The 15,642-nt window shown below is 34.8% G+C and overlaps 1 protein-coding gene across 1 annotated transcript; it reads left to right on the top strand.

Moving 5' to 3' along the window:
* The first annotated feature begins 203 nt into the window (after positions 1 to 203).
* Positions 204 to 2,879, top strand: LOC145053929 (tobamovirus multiplication protein 1-like). Its single transcript, XM_079002051.1, has 10 exons — positions 204 to 469; positions 1,160 to 1,250; positions 1,346 to 1,398; positions 1,480 to 1,572; positions 1,720 to 1,791; positions 1,885 to 2,003; positions 2,090 to 2,153; positions 2,241 to 2,294; positions 2,376 to 2,453; positions 2,547 to 2,879. Exons 1-10 carry the CDS (start codon positions 281 to 283, stop codon positions 2,637 to 2,639), a joined length of 906 nt encoding a protein of 301 aa, XP_078858177.1. The 5' UTR covers positions 204 to 280; the 3' UTR covers positions 2,640 to 2,879.
* The last annotated feature ends 12,763 nt before the right edge of the window (positions 2,880 to 15,642 follow it).

Raw genomic sequence — 15,642 nt, 5'->3', positions numbered from 1 at the left:
ATGCAAACATATCATTGTGGCTATTTTGAAATACCAAAGGGACTAATCACATAATTCTGTCTTAAATTTATAATTATTTCTTAATTTGATATCCTGATGATATGAAACCCAACTATTTTATATTACTGGCACGTGTGATCTTTGGCATCATTCTCCTAACGTGTCCACTCCAGTCCTCCGCCACCTGTCCCCCTCCTCCGGCTTTATCATCGCTGTGGAGCTACGCTAATATCTTTGTTGTTCTTCTCCACTCCTTGAACGAGATTAATTGGAATCGTTAATGGCATCGTCATCTCCCAGTACGAAGGGTCTCATATGGTTCAAATATATAGCAGATACACAGAGCTTCACAGGTGACATAAACCTGTTGAATGAATGGTGGAATGGGGTCGACGGATCCCAGAAATGGCAGGAAGGCGTGTTCTACGCTCTCTGTGCTGCTTATGCACTCGTCTCTCTGATTGCTCTGGTATGTTCTTTGATTGTTAGATCTCGAGTTGGAATGAAATTGATACATTCGATTAAGTGATTTTTACTCCTTGGTTCTAAAATTAGAGATTCCTTTCGACTTTTATCGTATTGATTCTTTTAAATTAACATGTAATATAGGACTTTCGATTCAGAAGAGGACTAGGAATGCTACTTAATTTGTAGTTTGACAAGAAATCCGAATAGGAATGGAATTTTATCTCTAATTTCAATAACAGAAATAAAATTTAACAGGCGAATTACTCCGACCTAACTAGATAAAACGATTTTCTAAAAATTCTTCTTGATTGAGGCGTTATGTGTTATGATTCGTGGCTGTTTTTTGTGTGATCATTGCTCCTGCAATCTGAATTAGGAATACCTTCAGATTCAAAGCTGTTTGATACTTTAAAAAATCGGAGGGGGGTTAGTACTAGTACCCTACCCCATATCTATTCATAAAGTTATGATTAGAATCTGAACACAGTGAATTGCAGTTCATAATTTCTACCTTGATATTAGGGTTAGAGTGTCTAAACTCTTTTGGTGGTTTCTAATGTTTTATTCAGTTTTAATTCAATGTTGTTACAGAGTCCACACCTGAAAACATAATTTTTCAAACAAAAAAGGGACAGATACAAATGATTATGCATCAAAAGTGGATGATTATACATTTATACTGAACATGCAGGTGCAACTTGTTCGAATTCAAATGAGAGTACCTGAATATGGTTGGACAACACAAAAGGTTTTCCACTTGATGAATTTTGTGGTCAATGGATGTAAGGTTGCTACTCATTTTCTTACATTTCTGAATGACTGATATTTTGCAAGTCTACCTGATCGATGTTTGTATATTTCTATTCCTTTTTTTCAGTGAGAGCTGTTCAATTTGGATTCTACTGGAGGGTTTTCCACACAAAACCAAAAGTAAGTTCATGTTACTTTATCTTCATCAACCTCTATCTTCTCTTCCTATTACAACATTATTATCATGATGTAAATTTACAGGTATTAGACATGATATTGTTGGATCTTCCTGGCCTTTTGTTTTTCTCAACTTACACATTACTTGTATTATTCTGGGCTGAGATATATCACCAGGTATTAATATCTATTCCCTGTTTCCTATACTTTTTCTTACATTTCACCAATGACAATGACATAGTTTTATCTTCACATCTTTATAGTTGATATTACATAGTACCTTAATTTTGTTAATGTCATGCGTATCCATCTTCCAAATTTCAGGCAAGAAGTCTTCCAACTGATAAACTCAGACCTGCATACTTCATTATAAACGGAATTGTGTATGTCCTTCAGGTAGGGTAAAAAACTAAAAATATTTTCAAGGGTATTTTTGTAATTTGCATACCCAGCTTCGAATTCTTTATGACATTGCATGATGAATTCTAGATATGCATCTGGATGTATATGAGATTCAGCAAAACTGCTGCTGCTGTGGAAATCGCTGAGCTGTTCTTTTCAGTTATCTCACTTGGTGCTGCTGTAGGGTTCATTGTATATGGTGGAAGGTAGTTATTTATTGTACATGATTTTTATTATTATTGACTTGTAATTTTGGCATTTATTTCACATGGTGGTTGTTTTATTGTCATAGGTTGTTTGTAATGCTAAGGAGGTTTCCAATTGAATCAAGAGGGCGTCAAAAGAAGTTGCATGAGGTTACATCTCTAATTAGTAATTACCTCTCTGGTTTTACTTCCTTGAATGAAATTTCCATTTGTACCCTTTTGTGGGTTTTTTTACAGGTGGGATTTGTGACTGGGATTTGCTGTACTTGTTTCTTAATAAGATGTGTGATGGTAAGTTTACATAGTACATACATAATTCATATAAAGTATAAACCCAAGTTTCCATTATTTATTATTTTATTTATGAAATAGGTTGCAATCGCTGCATTTGACCAAAATGCTGACATGCATGTTCTAAACCACCCTATCCTTGATTTTGCATACTACATGGTAAGTTCATCAACAAAAGACCTTTTGTCTATGCAAAAGACGTAAATGCCCTCCTCAGTTTGTTTGTGTTTGTGTTTGTGGTTATGTATGTAGGTAGTGGAGATTTTGCCAGCTGCTCTTGTTCTTTTCATCTTGCGAAAACTGCCACCAAGGCGAGTATCAGATCAGTACCATCCGATAAAATGATGAGGTGGACAGTTGGAAGGATCTAAGCTGACGTGGCACCAAGTTTTGTTAATGGCATTCGCACTCCAATCATGTATATCCTTTTCACAGCCTTTGGTGTAAATGTGTCTCTTACTCCTGTGAATAAAAATCCGGGAATCGGATTATAGAAGGAACTTGTCATTGTGTATGTTTGTTAGCAACAAAATATTAAGCTCATTTTGCTTTGTTGTCAAATGTGAGAATGCTTTTGTTTTTAAAGTTTGCGTCAAAAGTCTTTTTTGGCTGAAAAAATATCTGGGGTTTGTAAAGACTTGAACGTATTATAAATGGGGCAAATTTTTGTCAACAAACAACAACAAAACTAGAAGGACAAATAATTTTGTTTGTGATTGGGACAAATTTTGTCAACAACCAACATCTACAATCAATTAATGAATAGAAAAGATGTTACTTTACAGAAATCATAAAGCAGTACAAATTACAACCCTATTCTCACCTACACTCTCCCTCTCTAATTTCTAGAGAAAACAAATTTGTAATAGTGAAAGTAAACTGGGAGATGTAAATATTATTCGTCTTCAAAATTTCAGTCAAGTCTCTAGACAGCTACACCTTACCTTTATGAAGCTACACCTTATCTTTATGAGTAGATTGCTTTTTTTTAACCCACATATTAAATTTTTGAGGAACGGGGCTCTTTTGCTTTCATTAACCATAGTATACGTGGATTCTTTTCAACCAGACTCTAAAATATGATTTGAAAATTGAAGACCCCAAAGACGTAACGGTCTTTTGGAGCATTTGGTAACACATGGGAGCATTTGGATTAGGGCCGGAGCGTTTGACCTAGCTTTAAGATCTCATGTTTAGAGCCATGCAAATGAATAAATTTGCTCAAGTCTTGTTTTAATGCTATTACGAAGTTTAGGATGTTGGAGTTAAAGTATTATGCACTTAATGGGAAGTGTGTTGTGAATAGTGCTAAGTCATGCGCAGTGTAACGCTCGCAAAAACAGTTTAGACATTTTAAGGATTTATAAATTATATAAATGATATTTAGATATTGTGTACATGTTTTGTGGGCAATTATTATGTGTAATAGGGATGAGAATTTGGTCCGAAAACCCGAACCGAACCGAACCGAATTAGACCCAAATAAGCAATTCGATTCGGTTTTCGGGTATCTATATTGGGCTTATTCAGTTTTCGGGTTATTCGGTCCGGGTTACCCGAATAAGGGCTTATTCGGTCCAAATGGACCGAACCGAATATGAAAAGTCACTTTTTTTTCCTTTGCACGATAGTAGCTATCCGATATCTTATTCTGTCTTCTGTTTCTATCGAGTATCGACCAAAAAAACCCACGTACTATACTAAAAAACTCACGTAATACACCAAAAAAATCAAGGAAATCAAATTCGATCGACTTTGATTTGCGACTTGCGACTTGCGGCTGTTCTATCGACAATTGAGTGTAGACACTAGACAATCGCGGCTGCTGCCCTTGCGATAACAGGTCCTGGAGTCAAGATTGGGTAAGGAAATAAAGAAAGTCAATTGTGGACAACATTGATGAAATTTTGAAAGACGATGAGGTCACGAAAGCTTTAGAATAGGCGATAAAGAAAAGAGATGGAAAAGGAAAACAACCAATTAATATTCCCGGATAGTTAATTCGTGTTTGAAAAATCTTATTTTGGATATGGATAAAAACTTAATTTGGGCGTGGAATGTTTAATGTTTTAGCTTATATACTTTGGGTGTTTTGGATGTTTAATTTGGGTGTGGAATGTTTAATGTTTAATGTTTGATGTTATTTTGGATGTTTAATTTGGGTGTGGAATGGTTAACTTATATACATTGTAAATGTTATTCGGATTATTTGGGTTATTCAGCTCCTTAATCATCTTGTACATGTTATTTGGGTTATTCGGGTCGGAACCAAACCGAACCGAATAATACCCGAACCGAACCGAACTCGTATTGCTTATTTGATTCGGTTTTTGGTTCATACGATTACCCTTATTCGGTTTTTGGTTTATTCGGGTTCGAGTTAGTTCGGTTCGGTTCCGACCCGAATAACATCCCTAATGTGTAACACCCCATTTTTACTAGAATAATAGATTGTAAAATTAAGCGGTTATTATGAAATACAAAGTAGAAATACATTACTTTTGTGCCCAAATAAGCATCATTATTATGTAGAAAACATCAATACAATAATGATAGAAAACATCAATACGATTTTTGTATATGTATAGAACGCGTAAATCCGACTTCTATTGAAGAATTTATGCTTCTTCAAAGTGTCGTGATTAAACCGACACGGCTATTCGCGTCCTAATATACAAATCGAAGATATATTAGCCTTAGTGATCTAAACAAAAGTCATAGTAGTCGTCAAACTAAGAGCATGCATATAAAGAACGTCCAATTTGACTTCAATTGAATAAGTTATGATTTTTAGCAGTTTCATTGTTGCAGTGTGCAACACAGAAACCGGATTTGAGATCGGTCGCTTGTTAGGGAAGACAATCTAAATGAGAGTTAAAGATCTAGTTAATGTTGGATTAATGTCTAAGTCCATAACTATAATTGGTAAGACTTGACCCGACCCGGCATGGTTCATTTGGGTTGCATGGCATCATGCATTTGGATAGACTATAATGAGAGAAATAACACTTAAGGTTTGTTAATATATTATAAGTTCTAATATATTAATAAGGTTATTTAAATAGTATTGATCAAGAATTAATTTGGAATTAATTAAGTGATCAAAAGGAGACTAATTAAATATATGGGTTGATTGTGTAAATCATTCATTCTTATATATGTGGGCTTATGATCCAAGATTCCTTATGTTGGACTAAGTCCATGGGGTGACCCATGGATACTCCATGGAGGTTAAAATCCATGGAGCATAAGGAATGGGTAAAGTCATGAGTTACATGGTTCCACCATATAAAAGAATCCCATGGCTCAAGAAATCGGGTACTATGTGTGAGTGTGAGGGCTAAACGATTTCAAGGAGTGTTCTACGTTTCTCTCAAGGTTATTCCAAAAGCATATGATGTTGTGTGAACCATTTGAGGTGTCACACTTGGGGCACTAGGCACTCAAGCTTCATGAAGATATTCTACATCAAAGAGGTATGTATTCTATCTTGTTATATTCATTGTTTTGTATGCTAGATTAGGATAATACCCTGGAAGTTCATATTTGTATGTATAATAGAGAAAACATAGATCCAAGGTATTTAGGGTTGCATGTACACTTAGGAGTGTTAGAATGCTCAAAACCCAACAGTGGTATCAGAGACTAGGCTTGTTTTCTTGTTATACTTGCAATAGTAGCTGAAAATCGAGTTTTGATGATGTCTGCCCAGCAGACTCGCCGAGTCCAAGGCAAAATGCATCCAACTCGCCGAGTTGGTTCGTGCACTCGACGAGTTGGACCCCCAGACAACATATATTCGACTTTTTTGGCTGTAAGTGGACTAGGAACATTACCCTAAGATGTTTTTGGACTTATAAACTTATTTTTGATGTAGTAATGTTCATGCTAATCCAGTTTCAAAGATAATTGTCAATAGATTCATGTTTTGTATTAGTTTAAGGTTTAGACTAATTACATGAAAAAGTTTGATTTGAATTATCTTGTTCTTATGAGTTGCTTAGATTAATAGAAAAGTTGAGTGAAATAGTTGTTTTCAATCCAAATTAATCTAAGAGTTGATTCTAAAATGTGTTTTTGTAACTTGTCCTCAAGTTATATGAAAAGTCACATTTAAGTTTCATAAAACTCATAAAAGTTGGCAAATGTTACAAAATGAAGAGTCTAGTTCTAATTAAATGGTTTTATGACTCCATAACTTGTCCTCAAGTTATGGAGGACCAAGAGTCGCTTCATTAAATAATAAATAAATAAAAAGTGTAACCTTAATTAATTCCATAAGTTATAAAATAAAGATAAGTTAATTCTTTTATTAGTTTAAAGTCTTCCATAACTTGTCCTCAAGTAATGGAACTTGAAGAGTTTTTGGATTAAAACTACTTTACACACATAAGTTATGGAATTAATTAGTTTTGAATAGTTTCAAAACTTGCCCTCAAGTTTTGGAAGTTGAAAAGTTTTCACTTATGAATACTTTAATTCCAAGTTAGCCCTTAGAATTTTAAAAGTTAAAATTCAACCCTTATACTTTATAATATTATAAGTTAATAATATATATATATATATATATATATATATATATATATATATATATGTATGTATGTATAAGAGCAAGTCAGTCTTACTGTTAGTAGGCCTCATTCCGAAGCCGGTCTATAAGGGGGGTATAAGGTTACTACCTATAAAATGGCAGTTTAATGGGTGTCCACTCTCACCCACCGCTTCCTTGACCGGTGGAGGGTCGTTAGCCGAATGGGTTTGACAGGACTGTAAAAGTATTAATGATAAATACTAAGTAACTAAACTCTTAATAATACTCAATCTTAGTTACTTAGGAAAATGTGAATAAGGTGCTAATCCATGAAATTACACTTTGCACTTTGTTTAAGTCGGTTAGTGGAGCGTGTGTGGTTAACCGACACACTAACTCATATTTAACAAGGTAGGCAAAGGGTAACTTGATGTTTATCATAGTATCGATGGAGCGTGTGTGGTTAACCGGCACATCGATTGTGTGGTTAACAGGCACATCGATTGAGGGGTAAACACTTAAGGGTACCAAGTAATTTGCATGGTTACTTCACACCTTGTTTTGTGATCCTCGGCATCCCAGTCACAAAACCGGAAGGGCACACTCGATATTGAAACATGCCATTGAACAGTTGAATGAATCTCAAAGATCTAGGAGTTTCAAAACCAATTAAAACCTAATAATACATTTCATTTATCTTGGTGGAAATTAGTGAATCGTCATTCACCTACCTTCAAATATTTTATAGCTTAGATTACGACATCCCTCTTCTAAGTTATAAAATAGTTTGTTGGGTCCTATCCTTAATATTTCATATTAGGTGTCATATTAAGGACTTTAGATCAACTATCTTGAATATATCCCAAAAGATGCCTAGTTTAGACATTTATGATCTTCCCAAATCTCTTGAAACAAGCTTTCCTAAATGAAGATGATGTCCCATGGAAATCATACTTCTTTCACCTCCTCCAATTATTCTCCCCAACCCACAAGTTCTTGAAAAGTTTAAGGTCACTCAAGCCCTATTGGCAAGCAAAGGTCTATGTGTGATCATATCTTGGAGATGTAGTCACATATTGACAAGTCGGGAGAGTTGGGTGTCAAAGTCTTGAGAAAGTTGGTGGCTCAACTACTTTCTAAGTCACATAGTGAGTTCTTTTGGAACACCTATAAAACAGACTATGACAAGACCCTTAATGATCTTATCTATTTGCTAAGATCAACTTCCTAAAACTTTATGGACATTGACAATGATGACATTGGATATCCAATAAGGCACTCTCTTCCCAATGGAAAGGGATCGGCCATAGTCAATTCAATTGACCAAATGGTAAAGAGAAATGCTAAGTCTGTGATAGTCCCGTGTACCATTACCAAAGGATCCATATGTTTATATTGCCAAAGGAAGGGGCATTAGTTGCGAAGCTGCCAAATTTACCTAAGGATGTTAAAGTCAATAAGTTTGACTCTACTTCAGGTAAAGTTCACTATCTAACTCTACTAAGTTTCTATTCTGAGATTCTTGATACATGATGCGACTGGGTCACATGGTGATGTTTTAAGAATCAAAGAAAAGTGAAGAAACTTAAAGAAAGAATATGTTGAATCTGATCGCGTAGATGGATTTCTATCGCATAGTTTGAAGATTGGATTCTTGAGCTACTTCTTAGGAGTTATGATATATTGCTTAGGAATAGATAACAACAAAGTTTTCATGTGCTTTTGCACTGTAAGGATAGTTTTTCCGCAAAGTTTTTAAAATAAAAGGAAAAATGATGATTTTATTTATTTTAAAATATCCTTACAATGGCATCTGTGGAAATTTTTTGTTGCTTATAAGATTCCATTAATAGCAAGAGTGGAAATATGAAATTGATTCTTTCATTTGTGGTAATGTCTAAATTTACCAAACAAGGAAAGATTCTCATCACCCAAGTTTCGATTGGACCGGAACTTGGAATCATGCAAGTTGTATAACATGATGAATGAGAACTTTCAAGTGTTGGAAAACTAAGACTAATTACTTGTTCACATGGATGTGTGAGTTATGTAATGGACTAAGGGATCGAGTACACATTCTTGTGCACTGATTAAGTCCACCACAAAAGATCGATAAGACTATTCTTCATAGTTTACTAAAGCTCAGTAAATATGATTATACTTACAAACTTAAGTGTAATTCTAAGACATTGGAAAAGGTTCCAATGTAAGGCAGAGCGAATAAGAAGAATCAACTTAGGCAGAAAGATAAAAGTTTCTCAAATCTGAAAAGATGGGAGAGTACTTTAGTATCAGTTTTGTGATCATCTTAATGATTAAGAAACCATAGCACAATTAGTTCTATAAGGAAATCTTAGTGCATTCTTATGACTAAGAAGAGGAACTTGAATTGTTGAAATGGTTAAATCAAGAAGATGAGTCATACTTCGTTCCAATACAAGTCTTAGAGTCATAATCCAAGATTGTAATTTGAGTGACATGTCTTAAAGAAGGTTTAAAACACTTGTCAAATGTAAGAGTACAAGTTTTCTACTCTTGTACATTTGAAATTGGTAAGTTGTGATGTTTTGGATAAAACAAAGACCAACTTAGGCCAATTGTGTGAAGTGTTTGTCTTAACTAGAATCCACACTATCTCTTGAATATCTGACAAGAAAGTCTTATATGTCAAGAGGACAGTGGGATTCTTAAAGGTCTTGAAAGTCTCAAGAACTAATCAAGAATAAAACCTGAAGTTCTTCACTAGCACACGACTTGAGGTTTATAACCGATTGTGTTGACATATTTTGTGCCCATTCCAGTTAAAGTTGGCTTTGCATATGAGTTCTTAGAGTTCTCAATTTGTTGCACAACAACTTGGAAGCAATGGCAGGCCCTTGAGGTGTCAGGTGGCAAGAAATTAAGATTGAGTTCAGTCCATATGAGTTTGGATTTGTCATTATCCTTGACTATGGTTTTGAAAATTCACATGGATAAGAACACATACACCAGTAAATCTAAGTGTCATAAGGTTTCTTTCTGATTCATGAAAATGATGGTGAGGAAACACTTTCACTAAGTAGATTTTAGCTAGATAGCAATTGTAATATTTGCATTCTCAAAGTCGTTAGTGGAGCGTGTGTGGTTTACCGGCACACTAACATGGACTTGTGAGAAGTGGCAAAAAGGTCTAACCATTATGATTACGGCATCCCTCTTCATAATTGTTTAGACATACAAGTGTGCTATCTAAGGGAAGGTGTATGATTTTGATAAAGTTTTATCAAAACAATCTAGTATCAGAAATCTGAACTTTAGTAAGAAAGTCAACTGATTTCTGAGTACATGTCAAAGCTAGTGGGAGCATAAGTGTTATGCTAATAATCATCATGTTAGTGGGAGCATGATAATTATGATAAAGGTTGCAAGTTAGCAATGTTAAGTATAGAAAACAAAAAGTTTCAACTGGGAAAAAGTTATTTTGCTATAATTAAGGGAGAGGAAATTATACTTCATCTCAAATCTAAAAGCTTAGATTGAGGTTTTAATCGTATTTAGTCAAGAATATATATATATATATATATATATATATATATATATATATGAATGTTATGTTGGAATGGCTCAACATAAGAAAATTCTATATATATATATATATATATATATATATATATATATATATATATAGGTCCATTATTTGCTTTCTAAAATTCGATTATGATTACGACATCCCTTTTCATAATCTGAATTACGAGAACTTGGCAAATAGAAATGGAAATATTATAGCAAAAGACTGGTTTAGTCTTTATATGAGACATCATGAATCGTGTCCCATATGCTTCGGATATAGGATCAATTACATGTGCTATATTCATCCTTTCTACAATTTTCCAAATGCATGGGGCATTAAGAAGGGAAAAGGTCTAGAATTGGATATGACTAAAAGGATTAAACAATTGTCGAGGACAATCTAAGGTTTACCAAAGATTGGATGCTCAAGGACAGTTGGAAGTATAGTGATATTTCTGGAAGGACCTTATTGACATAATCTGTAAGGAGGCAACTCTTGTTCAGAAGTGATAGTCAAAATGGAATCTCGAAATGTTTCAAAGTTAGAAATTATTCAATCTGTGTAAGATTAGGAAACTTAATGCAAGAAGGATGTTTCCAAGGAGCTAATCTCCTTTGGAATGCTCTGTAATGGTTGTTGTCAAGTCTTTCTGACTTTGTGCATAATCATTACAAGAAGATCAATGCATATAAGTTTAGAATCTAACAGATTTCGGTAAATGGCATGAATTTGGAATTCTTGCATTTGCAGTAAGGATTCGGGACTGTGAAAAGAGGATCATTGTTGTTATGTTCCATTGATCTATTTCACAAAGTAAAGATCATAGACAAACATAGTATGCATACTTGGTGTATGGCATGACTAGTGTTTAGAAAAACATAGTGTACATGCTTGGAGCATGGGACAACTATTGTTTTAAATTCAAGAATAAAGTTGATAGCTGAAACAGTATACGATGAATAATGTGTAATCATATGGTGATAAATAAAAGGTGTTTTATTTATGTTCATAGGTTTTGATACCATATTAGATTCTATTATTATTGTGTTTCATTTTGCATGTTTTGACTTCTAGAATAACTAGGTTGTTCTTCCTGAATGACTAAGTTATTCAAACCATCCACAGTCGGTCATATGTTGGAAGTAAATATGAGTTAAGATTGTCATGGGTTGGCTGTAGAGGTCTAAGATGTTGGACAAAGGGCTACAACACTCATGAGTGCTCATAAGTTCTGAGTATTGGATTCAACCTGCGCTCATTTGAATCACTTCATGGATTTTATCACGAGTGATCATGAGACGATAATATCTTATATTCTTCGAACCTAGAGATATGAGTTGTTACTATGAGTTGGTTATACATTGATTGCACGAAAACGCATACGGTAACTCGGTGTTATAAAACGTGCCTTTGTGTATGATTCAAAAAGTAGTAGAACAAGCCATATGAGTCGAAGTTTATCCATTTCTTTTACCTTCGGGATAAAAGCGATATCTGTGGGCCCCTCGATGATTTGATGATGACAAATGGAAGTGCTCGGCCGGGCCAGGACTGATTTGATTTGTTCAATTAGTCAGTCGTCATAAATCGGAAATCGGGAAACAACAAATGGACAAAGAGAATGATTATAATCCATGTCTCAGTCCATACAATATCTAGAATGGAGGAATATATGATCCCTTATCTAATGGAGAAGTCATTGACAAAGGTTAGAGTTTATCTACAAGTTCAGAGTTAGACAGAAGCTTTTGAGAGCTACGATTGTCAGTCGGTTCTTGAAGTCATACGCAATAATAGTTTTAGACTTATCCAAGTGGGAGACTGTTGGATTAATGTCTAAGTCCATAACTATAATTGGTAAGACTTGACCCGACCCGGCATGGTCCATTTGGGTTGCATAACATCATGCATTTGGATAGACTATAATGAGAGAAATAACACTTAAGGTTTGTTAATATATTATAAGTTCTAATATATTAATAAGGTTATTTAAATAGTATTGATCAAGAATTAATTTGGAATTAATTAAGTGATCAAAAGGAGACTAATTAAATATATGGGTTGATTGTGTAAATCATTCATTCTTATATATGTGGGCTTATGATCCAAGATTCCTTATGTTGGACTAAGTCCATGGGGTGACCCATGGATACTCCATGGAGGTTAAAATCCATGGAGCATAAGGAGTGGGTAAAGTCATGAGTTACATGGTGCCACCATAAAAAAGAATCCCACGGCTCAAGAAATTGGGTACTATGTGTGAGTGTGAGGGCTAAACGATTTCAAGGAGTGTTCTACATTTCTCTCAAGGTTATTCCAAAAGCATATGATGTTGTGTGAAACATTTGAGGTGTCACACTTGGGGCACTAGGCACTCAAGCTTAATGAAGATATTCTACATCAAAGAGGTATGTATTCTATCTTGTTATATTCATTGTTTTGTATGCTAGATTAGGATAATACCTTGGAAGTTCATATTTGCATGTATAATAGAGAAAACATAGATCCAAGGTATTTAGGGCTGCATGTACACTTAGGAGTGTTAGAATGCTCAAAACCCAACAGTTAATACCATTGATATAAAGATAGTTGAGAACGGATATCGTATGAGAGAGTTATGATTTTCACATGGACTTTAACAATCTAAGCATGTGAAAATATAACTTTAAAAATAAATTCAAAATTAGACAACGAAGTCTAAACGAAAGTTATAGATCTCGTCGATAGCTACATGTGGATATAAAATGTGTCGAAAACGGAGCTCATACGGAGAAGTTATGTAATTTTTAAGAAATCAGAAATCGTAGCGCGCAACCGCACGCACATACCCGATGTGCGGTGCGCCTGACACCCCCACCCGAATCACGACACGTGTCACCACTAGAAATCAGCCACGTTACACTTCCGACCAGGTGTGCGGCGCGAACCCGATCATATGCACGACACACACCCCTTTGTATCCTCTAAAAACCTTCGTTTCAACTCATTTTTATGCATTCCCTTCCTCCGATTCTCGCTAGAATACTTCCTAGTTTTATCCCTTTTACTTCCTAGTTCGCAGCTACTTTACCGAGGCCTTGCGGCATCAAAGTGATGGCGATTAGAAGCTCTCAAGTTAGAGTTCTGCCTGTATAAGCCTATGTTCGCTAAAACTCTCTGTAAGTTAGGCTACACTTACTGTGTTATAAGTGTAACTTGCATTTATATTCATATTCGTTGTTATGAATATGTAAATAAAGATTTTTCAGTAATCCCAGTAATAATATAGATCAATCTACTTACAGGAGAGGTGCCTAGAATGGTCATGTTGGCTTGGTTGTTGGATTTCAGAAAATCTATATGCCGAAATGATCATGCATACCAACTCTCATGCCTGGTTGATCCTTATTTGATATAGCTATCGATATTCATTAGGATTAGTGATAGGTCTAGCCTTCATTACCATATTTCCCCAAGGACTGATAAGCTTTAGTATTATAGGTTAACACCTATTAGGCACGTACTCGCCAACTGGATCACTCAGTTGGTTGTTAACCATTTGAGAAACTGTCAAGGTGAGTTCTTCTCACTATATTGCATACTCTAGTATGTATCCTCTATATGTTAGAATATAGCTAACCTGTAGTATGCACTTAGGAAATTAGACTAGGATAGTTAGTTTCCTGTTATATAGACTTTTGTTATATGTTGATATGTATATATGGAGTTGACGGAGGACTAGTCTTGTGTTGAAGGCCAATAGACTTGGGCGAACTAGCTTTATGCTAAAGGTCAATGGGAGAAAACCAGCTACGTACTGAAGGCTATATGTAGGGCAGACCAACCTTATCCTGAAGGCCAAAGGGCGAACCAACTTTATGTTGAAGACCATTTTATGTATGTTTTTTTATATATGTTGTGGTATGGAATATTTTGAGGGAATTCACTAAGCTTCGGCTTACAATTGTTGAATAACTACTTTATAGGTTGTTCTTTGGATCGAGGAAAGGCTCTCGCATGACTGTACTTGCATCGAAGGCAATAAATAATCTTTAAGACTTCCGCTAAGACTCACTTTTATAATTAAATATGTAATATAATGTGTGTAAGACTTACAATTTAGATAAATAAAAATGAAAATTTTGCCTGTGAAAATCGGGACGTTACATTATGGACTTACAATATTTGTATAAAACATTATTATAAATTTAACGAATTACCTTAGATAAACATTTAAAAAATAAAAGACAATTTAGGATAAGTGGTCTTGATGAAATTTGTAGTAGTCGTGAGGACAATTTTGTAAGTATAAAGAACGCTCAAATCTGACTTCCTATGAAGAAGTTATGACTATACAAAGTTTCACGTTCAGCCCTACACAACAAAGTGTGTCGAAAATATAAATTGGAGATATGTTACTTATTAGCCTAAGTGATCTAAATAAAAGTCGTAGTAATCGTAATTCCGAAAGTGTGAGTATAAAGAATGCTTAAATCTAACTTCGTATGAGGATGTTATGATTTTTCGAACTTTCACGTCTGATACAATATATGTGACACAAGAATCGAAATTAATATCGGATGATTGTTATACAAAACAATGTAAACGAGAGTTTAAGATCTCGTAAATACGGATTTCTCAATAAAAAGACACTCCAGAATGGAGTTCATATGAAGGAGTTATGATTTTTGTATGGATTTTAATAGTGTACATTCTATGAAATACGAATGTAAAATAGATTTGGAATTAGTTGTTGAGATCTAAAGGAAAGTTGTAGTATTTGGAATTACCTACATATGGATATAAAGAATGTCGAAAACAAAGTACATATGAGAGAGATACGATTTTTCGAAAATCACGAAAAATACCCGTGTATGATGACGTGGCAGCCCGAGAGCACACCACGTGGCGAAGCTGAGGCCGAATCTTCTAACCGACCAAGCGACAAGGCCCAATGACAGCCAGACATGTGGCACCTCAAAAAGGATAGAGACGTCGCTTGGTCGCGGTGCGCTGTGACATCCCCATTTTCACGGCCAGAAAAGACCGATTTTGTTTATGCTTTATAAAAGTCAGAGTACTTCTTTTCATAAAAATGTTGCGGAATTTTTTCCCAGAAAAACACGATAAATACGTTATTAAAACATTTTCGAAGAAACGTATTTTATTCATTTTAAAACATTTGGGATGTCATTGTCAATACAGAAATATAAGCATAAACAGAACTTACATTTATTTACACTAGTGATCTACATCTCTTTAATCTCTCAGTGTGTAATGTGACTTCA

This window comes from Lactuca serriola, chromosome 5, assembly GCF_051521515.1.
Source record: "Lactuca serriola cultivar US96UC23 chromosome 5, Lser_US96UC23_V15, whole genome shotgun sequence".
NCBI lineage: Eukaryota > Viridiplantae > Streptophyta > Magnoliopsida > Asterales > Asteraceae > Lactuca > Lactuca serriola.
This window is presented reverse-complemented; position numbering and strand designations above follow the sequence as displayed.

Bases quoted from the DNA above. Each gene is read 5' to 3' on its own strand.
- LOC145053929 (XM_079002051.1), top strand. From the start codon at position 281: ATGGCATCGTCATCTCCCAGTACGAAGGGTCTCATATGGTTCAAATAT. The intron at 1,573-1,719 runs GTATTAATATCT...TCCAAATTTCAG, and splicing joins GGGCTGAGATATATCACCAG to GCAAGAAGTCTTCCAACTGA. The intron at 2,295-2,375 runs GTAAGTTTACAT...TTTATGAAATAG, and splicing joins TCTTAATAAGATGTGTGATG to GTTGCAATCGCTGCATTTGA.